General features: G+C 48.1%; 1 protein-coding gene across 4 annotated transcripts in view; it reads left to right on the top strand.

Moving 5' to 3' along the window:
- Positions 1-21,419, top strand: part of TET3 (tet methylcytosine dioxygenase 3) — a 107,416-nt gene that overhangs the window by 81,228 nt on the left and 4,769 nt on the right. For all 4 annotated transcript variants that reach the window (XM_043468143.1, XM_043468142.1, XM_043468141.1 and 1 more), the window contains 6 exons: positions 4,648-4,741; positions 11,684-11,892; positions 13,069-13,219; positions 15,684-15,773; positions 16,275-16,412; positions 20,638-20,974. In XM_043468143.1, the coding sequence (XP_043324078.1) occupies positions 4,648-4,741; positions 11,684-11,892; positions 13,069-13,219; positions 15,684-15,773; positions 16,275-16,412; positions 20,638-20,974 (1,019 nt within the window). The remainder of the gene's footprint in view (positions 1-4,647; positions 4,742-11,683; positions 11,893-13,068; positions 13,220-15,683; positions 15,774-16,274; positions 16,413-20,637; positions 20,975-21,419) is intronic.

The following is a 21,419-nucleotide window of genomic DNA, read 5'->3' as shown; positions in this document are numbered from 1 at the left end:
GGTATATGTCTTGCAGCTTGGAGGTTGGAGTGGGCATCATTTTGGCCAGCGGTTTTTGAGAGGAATTTTGACACCATTGTTTACAGGTTGAGGGCTGCAGTGGCGTCAGATATATAAGCTTGATCTGGGATGGTTTTTACATTTGTTTGTTTCTTGGTAACAATTTTATAAGATTTCTAGACAGCTCTGTAAATAACTTTTAGTTATAGAAGAGTGTGTTTTGAAATAAGGATTAAGAGATAATGATGCAGTTGAGATTTGTCCTTTCCTTTTTTCTCATTGCTTTAAAAATAACAGCCAAGTGTAGATTCTTCAGAAACTGATCCAAGGGAGGAATTCCTCTCAAGACCAGGAATACTTGTGTTTTTCCTCAGCAACTGGTTTATTTTTATCTTAAGGACCTTGTAAATCATGGAACAGATTGTGTTTCCATCTTTATGTTGGCTGTTAGTAAGCTTAGCACCAGATTTGTGTATCCTCATTAGGAGGAACGTGATTTCTCATCTTTGGCCCATGGAAGTCTATGCAGGTTCACCCCTGAGTCCTTTTGATGTGACCCTAAGGAGCCTTCATTAGCTTCCTTGATTTCTTATGCGATGAAATGTTCTAGACTCATCTCTTTAAAGTATGCATAAGATCCCACCATTTGCATTTTACATACAAACATCATGTCTGTCTGTTTCCCCCTTTACCCTGATTTCATCACCTGTTATTTTTATCACATAGACATCTTTTTAAGCTGCTTCTGGAACAAGGAGGGGAATGAGTGATTGCTGAAACTCACCTTGATGGGAGTCTAGTTTGGGAATGATCCGAGCTATCTCTTTCTCTAGACTTCCCCCCTTACCCTTTCTCTGCAGGACCACTCTACAGCCAGGAGTTGGCCAAGACGAGGAGGGAAGAAAACTCAAACCCAGGGGATGTTGGTGCTTTTAGCTTATCTGGTAAAGACTTTGGAAGGAGGGGGAGGTTTAAAGCAAGTCCTGAAATATTATAAAATTTGTTAATGGGTTCCATACCCCCTTAGGTACCCAGGTCCTTGTCGTCATAGGTAATTGGAGTCAGGTGTTCAAACCCATGTCTGAGAAGGGCCTGCTGCACAGGGCCACATGTCCTCTAACTGGGAAGGGGATCCTCTGCAGCCTAGCAGTTCATTAAATGTTCATTCTAGGAATGAAGCACCAACACCCTGCTAGCAAATCCTCTGAGTTTGGGGGGAACTGGTCTCATTATTGTGTGATGGAGGTAACCCCAAAGAATCACAACTTTAGATCAGCGGTTATCAAGCTTGAGCATGCTTCAGGTTTCTGGAGGACTTGTGAAAGCACAGATGGCTGGACCCCAGCCCAGGGTTTCTGAAACAGCAGGCCTGGGATGGGACTTGAGAGTCTGCATGCTGGTCCCAGCACCACCTTTGAGAATCACTGGCTAACATGATCAAGTTACCCTTTAAAATAAAGTTTCAGCCTATCCTTGCAGACTTTACTGTAGGGTCTAGGAGTTCACCTATATTCTAACCTCTTAATGATAGGCCAGAAACTGAGACATTTAAGAAAAAAAGAGCTAAATCCAGAGTTGTTGGTTGTCTTTAAACACAGAGACAGTCCTGGTTAAAAAAAATTTTGCCTGATCAGACAGTGCTTGGCCCTTTTATTTGCTCTCAAATACAAGGTTCACTGCAAGAAGCATTTCTCATGAGGATAGGACAGTGCGGAAGGTCTTGGTCAGAAAGCCCGAGTCTGTGTCCTCAACTCACCCTTCTGTGGGGAACGATATCCTGTGGGTTTTGGTGAGAGCGGTATGGTCACCTTGGGTCATTCTTCCCACAGCGGCCCCAGGACACACAGTGCCCAGGCTTTGCACGCATGGGCCACGTCCTGATAAATGCTTGTGGGATTGAAAGTTTTCCAGGAGTCAGACAAAAGAAGCACTATCTGGTCTTTTCCTTTTGAGCCAGACTATGCTATATAAACTCCCCAGGGTCCTGTCTGCAAACACGTTCTATAACATAGCCTGAGAACTTCAATGTAGCAGTTATCAGCTTTTCACTTCATTCCCGAGGTCTTGAGTGAAACAGAGAACATTGAACTCAGAGAGACCTTAGATCATCATTTTCAAAAGTACTTGTTTTCTTTTCCAGTTACAAAAATAAAACATGTCTATAAAAGGCCATTTTTAAAAAGCTTATAGTTAATAAAGCTCTCTAGTAATTATCTTCTGAGAAGAAAAAATTTTTTCAAGTTTGATTTTTTTCTGAGCATTTACAAAGATACACATATGTGTATAGAGAAATTTTGAACAAAATGGGATCAAGAATACTAGACCCATGTTGGTGGATACTTTCCCCTCCACTTAATTTTTTTCATGTCAGTACATATAATTCTGTTGAATCCTTTTTGATAGCTGTATGGTTTTCTGTTGCATGGACATTTATTTAATTATGTTTTATTTAGCCAGTCCTGTACTAGATATTTGGGCTTCCCTGGTGGCTCAGTGGTAAAGAATCTGCCTGCCAACACAGGAGACACGGGTTCGATCCCTGGGTCAGGAAGATTCCCTGGAGGAGGGAATGACAACACACTCCAGTATTCTTGCCTGGGAAATACTGTGGACAGAGGAGCCTGGCAGGCCACAATCCACAGGGTCACAAAAGAGTTGAACACAACCCAGCAACTAAGCAACAACAATACTGGATATTTTTGTTGTTTCTAAATTTTCTCATTGATGCAACAATGTCTTGTTCCTAAATCTTGGTGTATTTGTACAAGTTATATCAGAGATTCCTAGAAGTGAAGTGGATAAGATAAAGAATTATGTATAACTGTATATGTATTTATATAAAGAATATGTAAAACAGTAGTAGTTGTGATAGTTATGATACAAATGCCTAGTAGTTATGATAACATTACCCTCTATTAAATAGTATATTGAAATAATATGCCATGACCAAATTGGATTTATTACAGAAATATAACAATTGTTGGATTTAGACAGTCTGTTAAAATAGCATACCTTGTTAGTTGACCAAAGGAGAAAAACCATTCTTCTGTGTCCTTAGTTGTTAAAAATGCATTTGATAAAATTGATCAGTTCTTTTTTTAAAGTTTTTTAAAAATTTATCTATGGTTTTGTTGGGTCTTCATTGCTACATGTGGGCTTTCTCTAGTTTTGGTGACTGGGGGCTACTCTCTAATTGCCGTGCATGGGCTTCCCATTGCAGTGGCTTCTCTTGTTGCAGAGCATGGGCTTTAGGGCGCACGGACTTAGTTGCCACTCAGCATGTGAAGTCCTCCCGGAACAGGGATCAAACCCATGTCCCTGCATTGACAGGTGAATTCTTAACCACTGGGCCACCAAAATTGATCAATTCTTGATTAACAATTCTTAGAACAAGAAACCGTTAATAGAGCTCTTCAAAATAAGGGAGTCTCTGTCTCTAGCCCAAAGTTAGCAAGCTGCATGCTCAGGGGTGAGTAGTTGAAAACCTCTCCAGGAAAGTCAGGAAATAAGCAAAGATGCCTGCAAGAGCTCTGGAAGCGCCAGCCGGTACAGACAGACAGGAAACTGAAGTAAAGCCATGGAAAGTGGAAAGGAGAAGCTGGCAAATAACCATTATTCTCAGATGATATGATATTGTATTAGAAACTAGAAGCTATTAAAAATAAGACAAGTTAGTAAGATGGATTTTTGCAGTGTTAAGAATACTCTTTGTATTGTTTTCTATTGTATTGTATTTGGGCTCTTCCTTTGTGCCAGAAACTTTGATGTATTGGATTGGCCAGGAAGTTCATTCAGGGTTGCCAGCCCCTGTTCCCGAGTGAACTTTTTGGCCAACCCAGTGCTTTTAAGGCACTCCCAAGCCTAGGAGACAGGAACCATTTTTATGTCCATTTTACAGATGAAGAAACTGAGGCTTAGAGAAGTTCAGACGTTTGGCCACAGTCTTGTAACGAAAGGGCGGTGTGGGCTCTCAGGCCCCAGCTCTGACCTCCGTGGCTGCGCTGTAGCCAGCATTGCCCCCGGGTAGCCGTGTGCCCGTCAGCAGGTCAGTTCAGCTCCGAGGGCCACAGTTTCCTCACCTCTGAATGTGGTGAATCCCTGAGTGTGTGCACACGTGTGTGGGCCAGGGCAGGGGTGTGTGCAGGAAACAGGCGTGTTTACTGTTAAGTCCAAGGGAATCTCGGAGCCAGTGTGTACTGGGGAGGCCAGTTCCCCCTGGACTCAGCTATCTGTCCTCATCTGTTCCAGTGTCATTTGGGGATTGTTGAAAGACAGTAATAAGGGTTTCCCCATTTGTTTTCTTTTGTCTATTGAATTTTATTGACTTTATAAGTAGCTAAGTCTGCTAACAGGGCTGGATACAAATGCCTATGTTGAGCCTTTGGTTTGAGGGCTCAGAGAGAATCATCAGAGACCTTCTGCCCTGGGGCAGGATGGAGCCAGGTGGGCCCGAGGCCCTGAGGTCTGTAAGTGGAGGTGTGTTCCCAGAGGCTCAAGCACTGAATAAATGTTTAAATCTTTGTCTTCCTTTTCTGTTGCCCCCATGGTAACTAGAAACCCAAGCGGAAACACGCTGAGACTTGCCTTCTTAGCAGGACTTCTTTGGGATTCAGTTGTGCTAATGGTGGCTTCTGTCTTGCTCTCCAGGTACGGAGAGAAGGGGAAAGCCATCCGGATCGAGAAGGTCATCTACACGGGGAAGGAAGGGAAGAGCTCACGTGGCTGCCCCATCGCAAAGTGGGTATGTGTCAAAGCTCCACAGCCCAAGCTGGACTGGGGAGTCGGGGGCAGACGTGTGCACCACCCAGGGAGCTATGAGCCAGCATCTGGTGCTGGTTAGGGTCATCTTCCCCCAGCCTCAGCTGTTGGTCCTCACTTTGTTTAAAGGCCAGCTCCTGATGTCCAAGGCTGGCCTTGGAACTTCTCTAGTTCCTTCCTCTAGTTGCTAGCAGCAACACTCATACTGCCCTTGTGGTTCAGGGCTGCAGGGGAAGGAGATGCGGAAGCTGGCTGGAGGCATCATCGTGCTCAAGGCTGGGCCCCACCGTGACTCCTCTGCCCCCTTGTGTGCCCTGGTGCTGGGTGTCCCTGTCTCTAGTCAATAAGAACTAAGCCTCTGGGCAGAATCAGGACAGCATTGCATCTGCTTGACTTCTGAGCCACTGTTTCCTATAGGCAGCCTGCGTATCATGGCAGAGGGATCATCAGTATCTCAGACCCCAGTTTCACCCAGTTTTCTGACCTGTCCTTCCAGCCCTCATAGAGCACTTTGGAACCACTATAGAGCCCATTGCCCAGAGCAGCAGCACATTTATCAGGTAGCTATTTGTTCACTGCTTGGTAGGAAGAATATGCATGGAAAATAGAAGGCTCTGTCCCTGTGTTCAAACTGCTTGAATGTAGAGACAGCAGGAAGTAAGATCGTGGAGACTTGAATAATCAGAGTTTAACATTGAGAGGCAGGCTTGGTGGTGTTCAGTTCAGGGGCAAGGGATGTGAGTGGCAGGAGGAGTTCAGGCTGGGTCTTCCAGAGAAGGTGGATATTCATGGGGCCATATTAAATGGGCGAGGAGAAGTGGAGGCATTCCTGGTGAGGAGAGTCATGTGGGCAAAGGCGGAAAGGCAGGGTGAACATACGAGTGAAGGATGGTAGTAACATGAGCTCTGTCAGACTCTGTTTTTAATTGGTCTGTATCCCATCCCTTTGCACCTTTATGTTTAATGAAAATAATAGATATCTAAAACTGAAGTACCACATATCTATCTGTAGCAATTTTCAGATGGCAGCGCAGAATTATCTGGAAAAATCTGAAATACGTAAGAGTATTCACGGGTATATAAAAGAATGTTTTCCCCACCCTTGTGAAAGGTGGTCATTATAGTAGGAGGTTAATTATTTCTCTGGCTGATCAGGGTGGGGTGTTATCCCTCCCAGAGAACCCATCAGGGAAGTGGTGTCTTTCCCTTCCTCCTGCTAATTTATGTAGTCGTTGAGGAATTCCAAAGTATCCGGCAAGAAACTGAAGATCCCTGGGGCATTGGCAGACTTTTCCGCTTCAGAAACAGTTGCCCCCTTAAAGCCACAGTTGGCTCTGTGGACAGTGTTGAGGATAAGAATATGCATCTTAATCCTCAGACACCCATGGTGAAGCTTTTGCTCTTGACCAGTGCTCATGTGTCTCTGCTGAGGGCTAGGGAGGAAGGCGCCCAGGTAAAGCGTGAGATCTGTTTCTGGGGCCATGAGAGAAAAGCAGAATGATGGAGGGAAGAACGTGGTCCTCAGAACTCTGGTCCCTCCAGGCTCTGCGGGCAAATGCCCAGAGCTGGGCACATGAACACAGTGCTTTGTCCAAAGGTTGGAATAGCTTGTGGATATCACCAAGCCTGGGGGAGTGCCCATCACCAATGCCCATCTTCTTTCTTTTTGAAAGAAAAGCTCATATAGAAGGGAATACATAGTGATGGAGAGGTGAGGAAATTCCACATCTGATGAGTGAAAATAAGTTCCACATCTGATGAGAGAGGAGGGAAATTTTGTTAATGAGAAGAGTGGTAGACCATAGAGCTGTTATTACAGTGGCAAGAAAATGGCAGTGCTGTGTGTTGTTTTTTGTTTTCTAACCATCTCCCATAGGGTGGTGGTGAATTTCCCTTATTTTTTGCCTACACAGCTATCAAATAACCCTATGTATTATGGTTGTAGGGTTCATCTAGAGTTCCACCTCCTTGGAAGTTAGAGAAGGGACAGAGGTTCCGTTTCTCTGCCCCCTGTGGAAATGGCCCACAAATGCTAAGGACAGATTATTCTCAGTGGCGGCACGGCCGTGGTCCATCGCCGTGGGGGGTGGCAGCTCCCAGCTCCCTGTGCTGGCCTGGCCAGCGCCTTCCGTGTACACCCCGCCGCTCCACCCCGTGTCTAGGTCCTGGCTGTTCATTCCAGCCAGGGTTCCCGTCTGTGTCTGCAGCCATCACCTTCAGCTACAAGCTGAGAAGTTTTAGATTTAACCAGCTGGGATCTTGGGTGACAAAGCTGAGGTGCATCATGGATGCCCAGCAAATGTGTGTTCAGAGAATGATCTAAGAAACCAGTGGGGACCCCCCAGAGAGCCTGCTGGTAGTCTCAGATTTTAAGGTGGCCTGTACAAAGTGAGGAAATCACGAAGCGTGGAGATGAGGGAGCAACGCGGGTAGGATCCCAAAGGCTCAGGATAAATGGAGGCATACCAGATGCAAACACTGCAGACACAATAAACGGGCTTTTGGTAGAAGAGCCCTGGAGATGCTGCTTGGGCCAGCCCGTAATGGTAACAGGTCAGAAGGCAGATACTTGAAGGCCCACCAGGCGCATGGTAGAGCAGACTTAACTGGGGAACCGCAGTGCTGGAACTCAGACCAAGGCTGAGAGTGATGGGGGAATAGATTTGGGTTTCTGCTCGGCGCTCGGGGAACTCCTGCCCCACACCTCGGTGACTTGTTTACAGTCCTGTGATGGCACGTGAACCGTCTGCGTTGCTGTGCTCTGAGTGTTCGTGTGTTCACACCTCACATTGGACTTTGACTTCTGCACGTTGTGTATTTCGTCCTGCTGGGTTCCTTCATAGAGTGTGCATAGGGAGCTCCGCTTGGTTACAGCTCTTTTGCGTGTATCCAGAGGCCTGTGAGGGTGTGGTCACAGGGCTGTCTGCTCCTGCCTCTGCACATTTACGTGTGACTAGGCACATTTAGGGCTTTCCACGTGGCTCAGAGGTAAAGAATCTGCCTGCTGGTGCAGGAGACGCAGGAGACCCAGGCTTGATCCCTGCATTGGGAAGATCCCCCTGGAGGAGGAAATGGCAGCCCAGTCTAGTATTCTTACCTGGAAAATCCCATGGACAGAGGAGCCTGGCGGGCCACAGTCCATGGGGTCACGAAGAGTCAGAACATGGCTGAGCACGCATGCATAGGCACTCGCAGACGTGGAAACCCGTAGGGTGTGGCCTCAGTCTGTGCTCTGACAGCACAGGCCTGTCTGTGTGCTCTGAACGTGTGTCGCACATGAATGTAATTAGCCGGTGCTCTGCTGAGGCAAACCCTACTACCTACTGTGTGTGCAGATGCCCATGAAGTGCCCGGCTCAGTCTGCAGAAAGCCAGCCACACACGGAAATGATCAGTGGCAGTTCATATATTCACTGATCCACAAAAACAATTTTATAAATAATGTTGCAATCATTGCTTCCACAAAGGGTGGAGGTGGTGGGCACCATCACTGCTGTGACTCAAAGCAGGAACTCTTGGCCCAGGAATGTTTTGTTTAGTATACAAGATGTCCTTTAAATTTTGAAGGAAGTTCTGATACTTGCTGCCTTATGGATGAAACTTGAGGATGTCATGCTAAGTGAAATTAAGCTGGTCACTGAAGGACAAATGTTGTACAATTCCACTTATGTGAGGTACCTGGCATAGTCAAATTAATAGAGTCAAAAAGCAAAATGGTTGTCCCCATGGGCTGGGCTCAGCGGAGAATGGAGGGTTAGTATTAAGGGGGTAGAGAGTTTCTATTTGGGAAAATTAAAAGTTCTGGAGATGAAAGAAGTTCTGGTGATAGTTTATATAATGTGAATGTGCTTAATGCTACTGAATTGTGCACTTAAAATGCTAAATTTTACGTTACATATTTTTTCCCACCATTTAAAAAATGAATGTGGTGTTCATGTCTTTAAAAGGAGAGATTTCATGTGAAAATCTGGATTTCTGTTTTCTTCTTCCCAAACTGGAAGGGCTAGGTATGCTTGGCTGGAATTCCCACCAGCCAGTGGCCCATGGAGAGAGGTCTGGCTTCCCACTCACCTTCCACTCCTTAGTTGTACCTCTGGTCCACTTTCTTTATTGATACTGCCCGCCTGGTGGCGCTCTCAGCATCAGCCTGCACTGATGTACTCGTGGCCAAGTCTGTCTCCAGCCCAGACACCTCCTGCCCTCCAGACCGATTCTGTTGGTTCTGCTCGGAATAGCCACTCCAGTGTTCCAAAGTGCCTCCCCCGTGGGGTGTTGCCTGCTCCCCTGCCAGGAGACACTGGCCACACTCACCCACTTTTCTGCACTGCAAAGTGTCATTTAAGACTTTTGCCTGAAAAAAAAAAGACTTTTGCCTGGCCCTCAGCTCCTATAGTGAGGTGGTCCCAAAGTCACCTTTCTCCTGAAGTTCTCTAGAATCCATGTCTTTTCCTGTTCATTCCCCAGTGTCCTAGTTCAGACTTTATCCGTTTTGCTTGTCTTATGTCAGTGGTCTCCCCATTGCACCCCTCTCCCAACCATCTGCTCCCCCTTCTAAAGCATGTAGCTATGAATGTAAGGGAGCCCCCTGCTTACTTTGTAGAAGCCCTGTCTCAAGTCCTGTCCCTCCACTTGCCACTCAGAGCCCTTCCCAGTCTTCCCTCTTCACAGGCCCCCACATCTTATCTAGTCACAGAATTCCTTGGGGTTTTTGGAGGGGAGATTCAGCCACCTCACCCCCCCTCCTGGACCCTTTATGCTTTGTGTGAGCCAGGACAGTGTTTAGGGCGTGGGTGAAGAGTGAGGTGAGAGCCTGGGTGACCGCACGGCTGGACCCTGAGGAGCAGAGCAGTGCCCCACGGCCTGTGCTTTTTTTTTTTTAGCAGTCTTATTGAGATGTAATTCACATACCATAAAATTCACTCATTTAAAGTACACAATTCCGTGGTATTGCATTACTAATTTTAAAAATTGTTAAAACATACATAACATAAAATTTTCATTTTAATCATTTTAAATGTGCAATCCAGTGGCATCAATTACATTCACATTGTTATGCCACCCATCACCACTATCTATTTCCAGAATTTTCTCATCACGCCATCCTGAAACTCTGGTTGTATTCTTAGCTGTGCCTGGTCACATATGTTTAACTTTCCAAGGAACGACCAAAAACTGTTTTCCATAGTGTCCAGGCCCTTGCTTTTTAACAAAAACCATGCACATATGCACCATTTTCTCTGCAAATGTTTTAGGACAATGTAAAAATTTCTGAAATTTTGGCTTATAACTTTATCTATAGATTTTATTCCTTTTGTTGAGTAGTTCAGTTGCGTCTGACTCTTTGTAACCCCATGGACTGCAGCACACCAGGTTTCCCTGTCCTTCACTATCTCCCAGAGTTTGCTCAAACTCATGTTCATTGAGTTGATGATGCCATCCAACCATCTCATCCTCTGTTGCCTTCTCCTCCTACCCTCAATCTTCCCCAGCATCAGGGTCTTTTCCAGTCAGTCAGCTCTTCACATCAGGTGATCAAAGTATTGGAGCTTCAGCTTCAGCATCAGTCCTTCTGATGGATATTCAGGGTTGATTTCCTTTTAAGATTGACTGGTTTAATCTCTTTGCTGTCCAAGGGACTCTCAAGCATCTTTTCCAGCACCACAGTTTGAAAGCATCATTTCTTTGGTGCTCAGCATTCTTTATGGTCCAACTCTCACGTCCATACATGACTGCTGGAAAAACCATAGCTTTGACTATACAGACCTTTGTCGGCAAAGTGATGTCTCTGCTTTTTAATAGGCTGTCTAGGTTTGTCATAGCTTTTCTTCCAAAGAGCAGGCAGCTTTTAATTTCATGGCTGCAGTAACTGCAGTGCATTTGGGGCCCAAGAAAATAGTCTATCACTGTTTCCATTGTTTCCCCATCTGTTTGCCATGAAGTGTTGGGACCAGTGCCATGATCTTCATTTTTTGAATGTTGAGTTTTAAGCCAGCTCTTTCACTCTCCTCTTTCACCTTCATCAAGAAGCTCTTTAGTTCCTCTTTGTTTTCTGCCATTAGGGTGGTATCATTTGCATATCTGAGGTTGTTGCTATTTTTCCTGACAATCTTGATTCCACTTTGTGATTCATCCAGCCTGGCATTTTGCATGATGTACTCTGCATGTAAGCCAAATAAGCAGGGTGACAATATACAGCCTTGATGTACTCCTTTCCCAGTTTTGAACCAGTCCATTGTCCCACGTCTGGTTCTAACTGATGCTTTTTAACCTGCATGCAGATTTCTCAGGAGGCAGGTATTCCCATGTCTTTTAAACATTTTCCACAGTTTGTTGTGATCCACACAGTCAAAGGCTTTAGTGTAGTAAATGAAGCAGAAATAGATGTTTTTCTGGAATTCCCTTACTTAATCTTGTTGGCAGTTGCCTTGTTGGCAGTTTGATCTCTGGTTCCTCTGCCTTTTCTAAATCCACCTTGTACATCTGGAAGTTCTGGTTCATGTACTGTTGAAGCCTAGCTTGAAGGATTTTGAGCATTATCTTGCTAGCATGTGAAATGACCACGATTGTACAGTAGTTTGAATTCTTTGGCGTTGCCCTTTTTTGAGGTTGGAATGAAAACTGACCTTTTCCAGTCCTGTGGCTACTGCTGAGTTTTATTTTTATTCCTAAGTCTATGTAAATCACCAATTACTTAGGTTTTGTAGTAATTATTTTTTATTTTGCACTTTAACGTTTTTCTTTTCCAAATTACAATGGTCCTTTAGCCTGTGTGGTTGCCGTTGCCAGGGTGTGACTCCCCTGGGACACTGCCCAGAAGAGCTGCACCCGGGTCTGTGGGCAGAGGGGGGTGTGTGGTGTCCGCTGCGGACGGGCGCGGGCGCTTGACTCCTGTGGTTCCCAGCGCCCCCTTCCCTGCCTCCCCGCAGGTGATCCGCAGGCACACGCTGGAAGAGAAGCTGCTCTGCCTGGTGCGGCACCGGGCGGGACACCACTGCCAGAACGCCGTGATCGTCATCCTCATCCTGGCCTGGGAGGGCATCCCCCGCAGCCTCGGAGACACCCTCTACCAGGAGCTCACCGACACCCTCCGGAAGTACGGGAACCCCACCAGCCGGAGATGTGGCCTCAACGATGAGTATGTGGATGGTCCCAGTGGCGGGGGTGGGACACGGGGTCAGGGCCCTGTGTGTTCCGCAGAGGTAGGCCTGTGGTGGAAAGAGTGCTCACCCGCGGAGCTGGCCTGAGGTCTGACCCTGGCTGGGGAGGGTCTCTTGACTCAGCTTAGCTCTGCTTTCTGCCCCAAATTGACTCTGAGGCCCTAATAATGGTGGCAAGTGTGGAAACGTGTGTGAGTGCCCCACTAATATAAGGCATCATTGATACTCGTAAGACCTATCCTTACAGGATCCTCCCCCCATTTTTTAAATTAAGGTATTTTTACTTACAGTAAAAATCATCCGTTGAGGTATTATACAGTTTGAGGAATTTGACAGATGTTTATAGCCATGTAGCCACCACCACAATCAAGACATAGAACAGCTCCCTCAGCCCCAAACTCCACCATGCCCCGCCATAGCCTGCTGCTCCCCTCCACCCCTGGCAACCACACACCTTGCTTCCTGTCTAGGTAGGGTTGCCTTTATAAGAATGTCACATAAAGGGAACGATGCAGCTGGTAGCCTCCCGAGTCTGGCTTCTTCTCCTAAGCACAGTGTTCTGAGTTTCATCTATGGATGTGTGGATCAGGAGCCCATTCCTTTTCACTACTGAGTAGTATTCCACCATGTGGATGCATCACAGTTTGTTTATTCATTCCCCAGCTAAGGGGTGTTTGGATTATTTCTGGATTTTATTAAGTGTTGAATGGTAATGTCAGTGTTAATTTCTTTAAAGGCCTGTCAGCACCTGGGCCTGCAGGAAGCAGGCATGTTCAAACTCTGTGGTTCATATTATTCCCCTCTTCGAGTGGTCTGTGTTGAAGCTGATCAAGCTATTAGAGTCATGGCAAAGTGTAAACCTGATTGGGTTTTTCATTAGGTCCTTTCAGCCATCTCACAAAACCCAGCTGCTTCTCCCAGCAACAGACTCTCAGACCTTCAGGCTCAGGGGTGGGAGCCCAACAGGCTACTCAGAACTGGTCCTCTGTCCACAAGCGTAGAGACTTGGGAAAGGAGTTGAGGGCAGGGAATGATGTCATCCCAATAGTGGGAGGCCAGCGGATGCCAGGCAACAGCAGGGCCTCCCCCTCAGGGAGGGGAAAATTCCAGAACAAAAAGTGTGCTTTGGATGCCTAACGTGTTATATGTTGCAGCCGGACCTGCGCTTGCCAAGGCAAAGACCCAAACACCTGTGGTGCCTCCTTCTCCTTCGGTTGTTCCTGGAGCATGTACTTCAATGGCTGCAAATATGCTCGGAGCAAAACTCCTCGCAAGTTCCGCCTCGCAGGGGACAACCCCAAAGAGGTGAGCAGAGCCCCATAGGGAGCCCAGGGGCTCCCACTCACCCTGTCCCACCTGCTGCCTTTAACAGTCCAGATGGCACATAGGATTAGTGCACTGAGACTCAGATGTGCATAAAATGGAACTTCCTTTTTTGTTTTTTAACTGACCTTACCTTGCAGTGAAATAAGTTATGTGATGTGTTGTGGAAGGATATGACAAGTGAAAAATTAGACTTACCAATTACAGGTACCTCAGACTCTTGCAGTTTAGAAAAGTCTCCTTAAGGTAAATGTTCAGATTCCTTCATTAAGAGTATGGCCCTCTTAAGAGTTATCACTTCCCTCTATTCTTTGCAAGACATCTTTCTGGGTGTGAGGTATGGGAGGAAGAGGGGCCTCAGGCCATCTTTTGACTGATGCTAGACTTCCCTCATCCTGCCTGGCCGCTGGAGACACATCTCTGTGCAGTTGTTCAGGTCTTTGCTGTCCCCTGCTGGGGGCCTGGCATGGTCCTCGGGCACTGGACTAGCACCCACATGACGTTGCCTCTAGGCCTGAGGCCTCCTCCTGCCCTCCGGAGCTTTTCCTCAACCCAGTAACAACAGGACAAGGGTCTCAGGGTCTCCTCCGCAGGCTGAGCTTAGGCTGAGAGCCAGGCATGTCCAGCCAGGCTGCCTCCCCCTCTGCCACTTCTCCTCTGTTGCCTTGGTTGGGCAGGCCATCCGAGGGGCTCCCACCTTGAAGTCTAGAGGCAAAGCCAGGCACAGGCTGCAGTGGGCTCCCTGCAGCCTCCCTCCCTCCTGCTTCTGCTACTGCAAGGAGGGGGGCACTGGATCCCGGCAGTACCTTGATCCCACTCTCTACCTTCCAACTCTCTCCAAGCTCCTTGTACCAGAAGGGCTTCCCCCCTTTTCAGGGGGCAAGAACTCCTGGGGTACATTTTTTTTTCCTAAACCACATATAAATTTCTATGCTCAGACTTCCAGGCTTTGCTTTTCAGAAATAAAAGGAAGCAGCACGTCCAAATTTAGCAGCTCTTTTTTTTCCTCTCAAAGCCAGCTTTTTTGACTATTACATAACCTAGTCTGAGTCTAATTTGACGCTAGACTTTTATTTATGGCAGCACCCTGCCTCCCTCAGAAGCAGCAAACGCAGTTGCTTCAATGAATGAAGGAGTCTCAGTGCCGCCAGAAACTAGGAATTATCATGAATGAAAGCGATACATGGAAAACAAGTATTTTCTCTGTTCCATCAGCTACCATTTGCTGTGCACCTACTAAGTGCTGGGTACTCTGCTCAGAACCTCACAAGTGTCTCAGTTGATCTTATGACACCCTGAGGCTCTGGGAACTATGACTGCTCCCTTTACAGGTGAGGCAGATGGCTTGTCCGAGGCTGTGTGGCAGTGGTGGTGAGGTCAGCATTTAACCCTGGCCTGTGTTTCCCCACCCCCATGTTGTGCTGGCTTCAGGCCCCCCATGCTCGTGGAAGCATCTGGAAGGTAGCCAAGGAGGTGCAGTGAGGCTGGCTGGTAGCTCTGCCGCCCCACTTGGACAGACAGCTGAGCCATTGGTCTCTCCTTTCTGTTTCTAATTCTGTGAGTTTGGTGCTTTCTTCCTTCCCTCTTCCTCATCGTTCTTCTCTGTAAACTCTTCATGCCTGTGCTCAAGGCTGGCTCGGAGCCGCTGTAGCCCTACTTGTCACCCTCAGAGGGCTAGAGAAAGGCCGTGAATACCTTAAACTCTCTGTTTGGGGGCTGCTTCATTGAGGTCAGCATTGTCTGGTGGAACTTTCTGTGATAATGGAAATGTTCTCTGTAGAATACAGACAGCCACAGGAACCACTTGTAGTCACTGAGTATTTGAAATGTGGCTAGTACAGTGGAGGGGCTGAATTTTTTATTTAATTTTAATTAAAGTTAATTTATGCTGCAGTAGCCACACACGGCTTGTGGACTGAACACCTGAGATGATGGTCTCAAGGGACAGAACGTTGAGTCTGTGTACTTGGCTCGTGACGGGCGCTGGGCCCGGGGGCTGTGGGATTCCTAACACAGGCCCCGCCCGCCCCCCCTGCCTCTGTTTACCTGTCTGGACCGCTGCAGGAAGGACCCACACTTGCTGCTTGTGCTCGCACACGCCTGCCATCCCCCACCTCTGACCGAGGTGCTCAGTAAGGGCAGGAGCCTGTTCTAGGTGTTCTGAGCGGCTCTGGGCTGGAGGCTGGCAGAGCAGGTGCTTGGTAGTCAGGGTGACCAGACTCTCAGGAGCGTCTCCTCTGGTGAGCTTCAGCATCTCCAACTTTAAATCAGACCCGGCCCCATACCCTTCCCAGAGGAGACACTGTTAAGATACCTGACGGCCCCTTACTTCTTACCTTGCCACCGGGAGCCCAGCAGAGGTTCTAGAATGGAGGTGGGTTTCCAGGGTGCAGAGTTTACCAGGCGGAGCTGCTCTGGGGGTGTGTGACTATTCTCATCTCCACAGGAAGAAGTGCTCCGGAAGAGTTTCCAGGACCTGGCCACCGAAGTTGCTCCCCTGTACAAGCGGCTGGCGCCCCAGGCCTATCAGAACCAGGTACTGGGTCTTGGGCTGTTCTCTGCCCACGTGACACCCCACCTCTGCCCAGCTCCCTGCTGTGTGGCAGTGGCAGAGTGGGCTCCTGATGGGAAAGCCCAGCCACTGCTTCAGCAGTGGTGTAGGTCTTTGTTAAGACCTCTTGTTTGCACCAGGCTCAGCACATCCTAGACTCTCCTCTATCCTTAGTCTTTATCTGTCTCCCTCTCATAATCCTCCACGTCCTCTGCTCTGGTTTCTACTGAGGAGGCTTGAGTTTCTCTCACCAGTCACCTCTGCACTCTGTAGTTGAGGCAAGGGGGACTTGAGATAACCCAGAAGAAAGTAACCCCTATAGGGGCTTCAGCCATAAAACCTCCCTCCTGCGGCCCAAGTACAAGACAGTTGTGTTCCTTAACCTCCCCCCTCCTTCCCTCCCTCTATGCCCCTGGCCTCCCCTCTGCCAAGTCAGGGCCACTCATCCCAGGTCACTTGAGCAGCTCTCCTTGGCAATCTCCACAGGTGACCAATGAGGAAATAGCGATTGATTGCCGTCTGGGGCTGAAGGAAGGGCGGCCCTTCTCGGGGGTCACGGCCTGCATGGACTTCTGTGCCCACGCCCACAAGGACCAGCATAACCTCTACAATGGGTGCACAGTGGTAAGAAAGCCTGTGAGCTGTCACAGCCCCACCTGTGAGATCATCCTGGGACGGGGCACACACCTGCTCTCTGTGGATAGGTGGGCTCAAGGCTGGGAGAAACCCTGCCAGGCTGCCTGCTTCTGCCAACTTCTTTGGGAAATGCAGGGACAGAGCTGGTGTGGGTGGATGCTGCAAAATACAGCCTCTTGGGCACCCAGTGTGCCCCAGTTTAATTTAAAGTGTGGTTCCAGGTCTCTCTGAACACTTGGATTTAAGTCCAGACAGTCTCTTGATTCATTCACTGGGCAAATGTTTAGTGTGCCCCAGGTACTGCTCTAGATGCCGGGGGATAAAACGGACAGAGTGCTGCCCAAGTATGTGATATAATGTCCAGTAGCAATGAAGGCTGTGAGAAGATAGGGTAGGGTAAGGGATGAGATGACCACAGATGCTATTTTAGATGACGTGGAGGGAGCCTTGTCTGAGAAGGGGCACCTGAGCAGAGATGCAGAGGTAAGGGACTGAATGCTTGGGGGTGGGGGTGGGGAGCTCCAGGACCAACACAGGCGAAGGCTCAGGGGAGTGAGATTAGGGGGGCAGGCAGGGGTGGGGTCGCGGGGGGCATGGGAGGCTGGGAGGGCTCTGGGTTGTGCTCTAAGTGTGATGGGAAGCCCTGGAGGGCTTTTCAGCTGGGAATGCTAAGATCTCACTTTTAAAGTCAGAAGCACTCTCTTGCTCCTGCAGATGGAGAATAAAATATGTTGCAGTAGGGGTGGGTGGGGAAGAACCAGAGCAAGCAGGCCAGGTAGAGGCTGGGACAGTTGTCCAGAGGTGACAGAGCTTGGGCAGGAGTGAGGTGGGGGTCGGGAGTAATTGGACAGGTTTGGGATGATTTTGAAGGCATAGCTGAGGGTATTTGCTCATGGCCTGGACTTGGGATGTATGAATTGCTTGAGCAACTAGGCAAGTGTTAGTGTTATTTACTGAGATGTATAATATCAGGAGAAGACCAGTTTGGGGGTGAAAATCAAGAATTCTGTTTTGACAGACACAGACTCACAGACTTAGAAAACAAACTTATGGTTGCTGGGGAGTAAGGATGGGAGAAAGGAATAGTTAGGGAGTTTGGGGTGGACAGGTACACACTGCTGTATTTAAAATTGATAACTAACAAGGACCTACCATATAGGAGAGGAAACTTTACTCAATGTTATGGCAGCCTGGATGGGAAGGGAGCTTGGGGGAGAATGGATACGTGTATATGTATGGCTGAGTCCTTTTGCTGTCCATCTGAAACTATCACAACATAGTTAATTGGCTGTGCTCCAATATAAAATTAAAAAGTTTTTTTAAAAATTAAGAAAATTCTGTTTTGAGATGCCTGCTAGATGTCCAGGTGGAGATGTAGAGTAGGCTGGGGGAAAGGAGGGTCTGGAGAAATTAAGTTGAGACTGGAGAGCACTTAGTTCATATTTAGGGCCATGAGCCTGGATGCAGGTCCCAGAAGAGTGAGTACAAGATGGAGAAGGGAGGAGGTTTGGGCTTGGGTGGGGGCACCCTGGAAGGAGTGATGTGGCTCTCTTCTCTGCTTTTCACCTAGGTCCTAGGAGACAGGGTGCCCAGGGGGCTGTGGAAGAGGCAAGGGCACTGGCATGTTCAACTAAAAAGGAACTCCTGGAGTCAGTGTAGCTTCTGTCCCCATGGGATGAGTGACCCAACCCTAGGATTTCATTTCTCCATCTGGTCTTCCTTTCCCATGTTCAAGACCAAAAAGCACGATGAGGCAGGCTTCTGTCTACACTGCACCGTGAGGATTTTCTAGCTGAAATATAGAGAAGGAGTGGGCCCTTCAGGATTAGGAAAGGAGCAGGACAGACCTTTGGGAGATTAGAGCACAGTCAGGTTATTTGGATCCCAGAGCTTCCAGAATGAAGTGAAAAATAATTTTTTTCCAAAATGAAGAATGGGTTTTTTCCTACCTGAACAATTATTTATTGTAAAAAAAAAATTTAATAACATGAGAAAGTATAAATTTAAAATTGCCTGAAGTCTCCTAGATAACCTGTGTTAGCATTGTGATGGCCATCCATTCAGATACCTGAATGTATGTGTGTGTATGCACAGCTGTATACATTTTACACATGTGTATGTGCTGTTCCGTGACCTTGCTTCTCTTAACTCAGGAGCATGTGGTAGATAGCTTTCTGGGTCGGTGGATGTCAGTTTACTTCAGCGTGTTCTAAGGCTGTGTGTGTAGCTCTGTCACCATTTACTAACCAGTCCCCTGTGGACGGACAGTACTTTCAGACTCCTTTCCGTAAACCACAGGAGGGTGTCCTCAGCACAGCTTTGTGCAGTGGCCCCAGGATAAGGACACTTACAGCCTGGGAGTGCTAATTTGGCAGCTTACTGGGCGACAGTAGGGTTGGTCAGGAGGCAGAGAGGGGAGAGAATGGCCCACAGCTTTATTGCGGATTTCATAAAACAGAATGGGCACGGCAGGATACATAAACTGAGTAAGTTTAGGGTGGATAGTTTGAATAATTTCTTCAGGCTCTGGGTTTTAGAGGTGGTCTCTTTGGGGTGATTTAAGGCAGGGAGAGTATTTGGTGTGTGAGAGTTTGATAAAGGAGATGGTTGGGGTGGGGTAGGTTGTATCGAAGTTGCATTGGCAGGGGGTCATTTGCTGCCTATAGGAATTAGCTAGGCTTCCCAGGTGGCACTAGTGGTAAAGAACCCACCTGCCAGTGCAGGAGACATAAGAGACTCAGGCTGAATTCCTGGGTTGGGAAGATCCCCTGGAGGAGGGCATGGCAACCATCACCAGCATTCTTGCCTGGAGAATCCAATGGACAGAGGAGCCTGGCGGGCTACGTCCATAGCGTCGCAAAGAGTTGGACGCGACTGAAGCGACTGAGCGTGCAGTCTTAGGGAGAGTCAGTCCCTTCAAGATCAAGGCCCCAATTGTTAGAACATCAAGAATTCAGAAAATAAAATATAGTCAATACAAGAGTGAAAAGAGTAAATGAAAAAAAAAAAAATCAGATGCCTTAGTAATCAGAGAAGCATATTCCAATGGCGAGATACATTTTGATAACAAGTGAAAAGTTTTGAATGAATGGCAAAAATGTCAACAAAAGTATAGGAAAATTGAAAATTCTGCCAGTGTGAATGAAGCACTGATGCTAAATCGTTTTGGAGCACAGTTTGGCAATATGTAGCAGTTCTTCCTCATAGTGTTTATCCTAGGGAATTAAGTATCTTAGAAAATTCAGTGAAAGAATAAAAGTATTACTTACCATAGGAAAGAATGAGAAACAGGTTTAAATAGTCATGAGGGATTAGTTAAATAGGTTAACACATTGATATAGTGGAATAATATAGTGTGGCTCTTAAATCATATTGGGGAAGAATATCTAACATGGAAGAAAATATATTGTGTAAGAAAAAGTTATTCTAAAACTGTATCCATAATATGGGCTTCCCTGGTGACTCAGTCAGTAAAGAATCCACCTGCAATGCAGGAGACCTGGGTTCGACCCTGGGTTGGGAAGATTCCCTGGAGGAGGGCATGGTAACCCACCCCAGTATTCTTGCCTGGAGAATCCCCATGGACAGAGGAACCTGGTGGGATACCGTCCATGGGGTCGCAAAGAGTTGGACACAACTGAGTGACTAAGCACACAGCACATACATAGTATAAATGATCCTATTTAATTATTAAAAAGTGAGCATGTCTATGACCAAGTATATATACGGGTTATTTCTAGTTGGTGGGATTATGGAGATAATTTTCATGTCCTTTGTATTGCTGTAAATTTTCTACCACCAACATGTACAGTTTTCAGTTTTAAGAACAAAAGGAGATGAGTGTTGAGGGCAAGGAGGATGATGGTGGAAGGTCCAAGGTCTGCATAATAACATGTCCTGGCAGTGATGACAGTCGGGGGCAGAGCACATCTCCCTGTCCTGACCTGGCCCCTTTCTGGCTGTTTGACCCAGAGCCAGTCATCTCATCCCGCCTCAGCCTGGTTAGGCAAAGTGAATGGATGTGTGTTGAAAACTGTCAAGCAAACTCTAAATGTTGGTGACCCCGTTCCTGTATAAACCAAGACAAGCGTGCTTTTTAGATGCTCTGAGAAGTGCTAACAGATGGCTGGGGTTGGGACTGTCTGTACGCGGGATGCTCAGCCCCTCCCTCCCAGTGCCGGGCTCCCCCAACCCCTGTCTCTGCTTGAGGCAGGTCTGCACCCTGACCAAGGAAGACAATCGCTGCGTGGGCAAGATCCCCGAGGACGAGCAGCTGCACGTGCTCCCCCTGTACAAGATGGCCAGCACGGACGAGTTCGGCAGTGAGGAGAACCAGAACGCCAAGGTGGGCAGCGGGGCCATCCAGGTGCTCACCGCCTTCCCCCGCGAGGTCCGGCGCCTGCCTGAGCCTGCCAAGTCCTGCCGCCAGCGGCAGCTTGAAGCCAGGAAGGCAGCAGCCGAGAAGAAGAAGGTTCAGAAGGAGAAGCTGAGCACTCCTGAGAAGATCAAGCAGGAGGCCCTGGAGCTGGCTGGCATCACCACTGACCCAGGTGTGTGGGGAGAGAGCGCCCAGCAGGGGAGGCACGGCGCCATCAGGTCGGGGGGCCCTTACCACCCCTCTTCCTGCCTTGAGATAGAATTCCAGACAGAAAAGTACTGGAATCTCTCCACCATCTGAACCGTCAGTTTTGTCAGTTAGCGACAGAGGACACTAGACCCGATGGGAGGCACCTGGGAGCCAAGTGCACGGGGGTCCCCCGTCTTCCCGGCGGGCAGCTGGGCGTCCCCCAGCTCGCCCGCTCCCCTTCCAGCGGGGCAGCAGGGTCTTCGGTGTGGGGCAGCCCTGGTCCCTGCCGCAGCTGGCACGGGGGCGCTTCAGTGAGGACAGGTGGGGGTCTGCTTGGGTTGGGGGGCTGAGGGCTCTGCCGGCCGCTCTCCCAGGGCTTCCTTGGAGCCAGGCCAAGCTGAGCGGCGCCGGGAGCAAGCCCAGCCTCC

This window comes from Cervus canadensis, chromosome 5, assembly GCF_019320065.1.
Source record: "Cervus canadensis isolate Bull #8, Minnesota chromosome 5, ASM1932006v1, whole genome shotgun sequence".
In the NCBI taxonomy this organism is placed as follows: Eukaryota; Metazoa; Chordata; class Mammalia; order Artiodactyla; family Cervidae; genus Cervus; species Cervus canadensis.
This window is presented reverse-complemented; position numbering and strand designations above follow the sequence as displayed.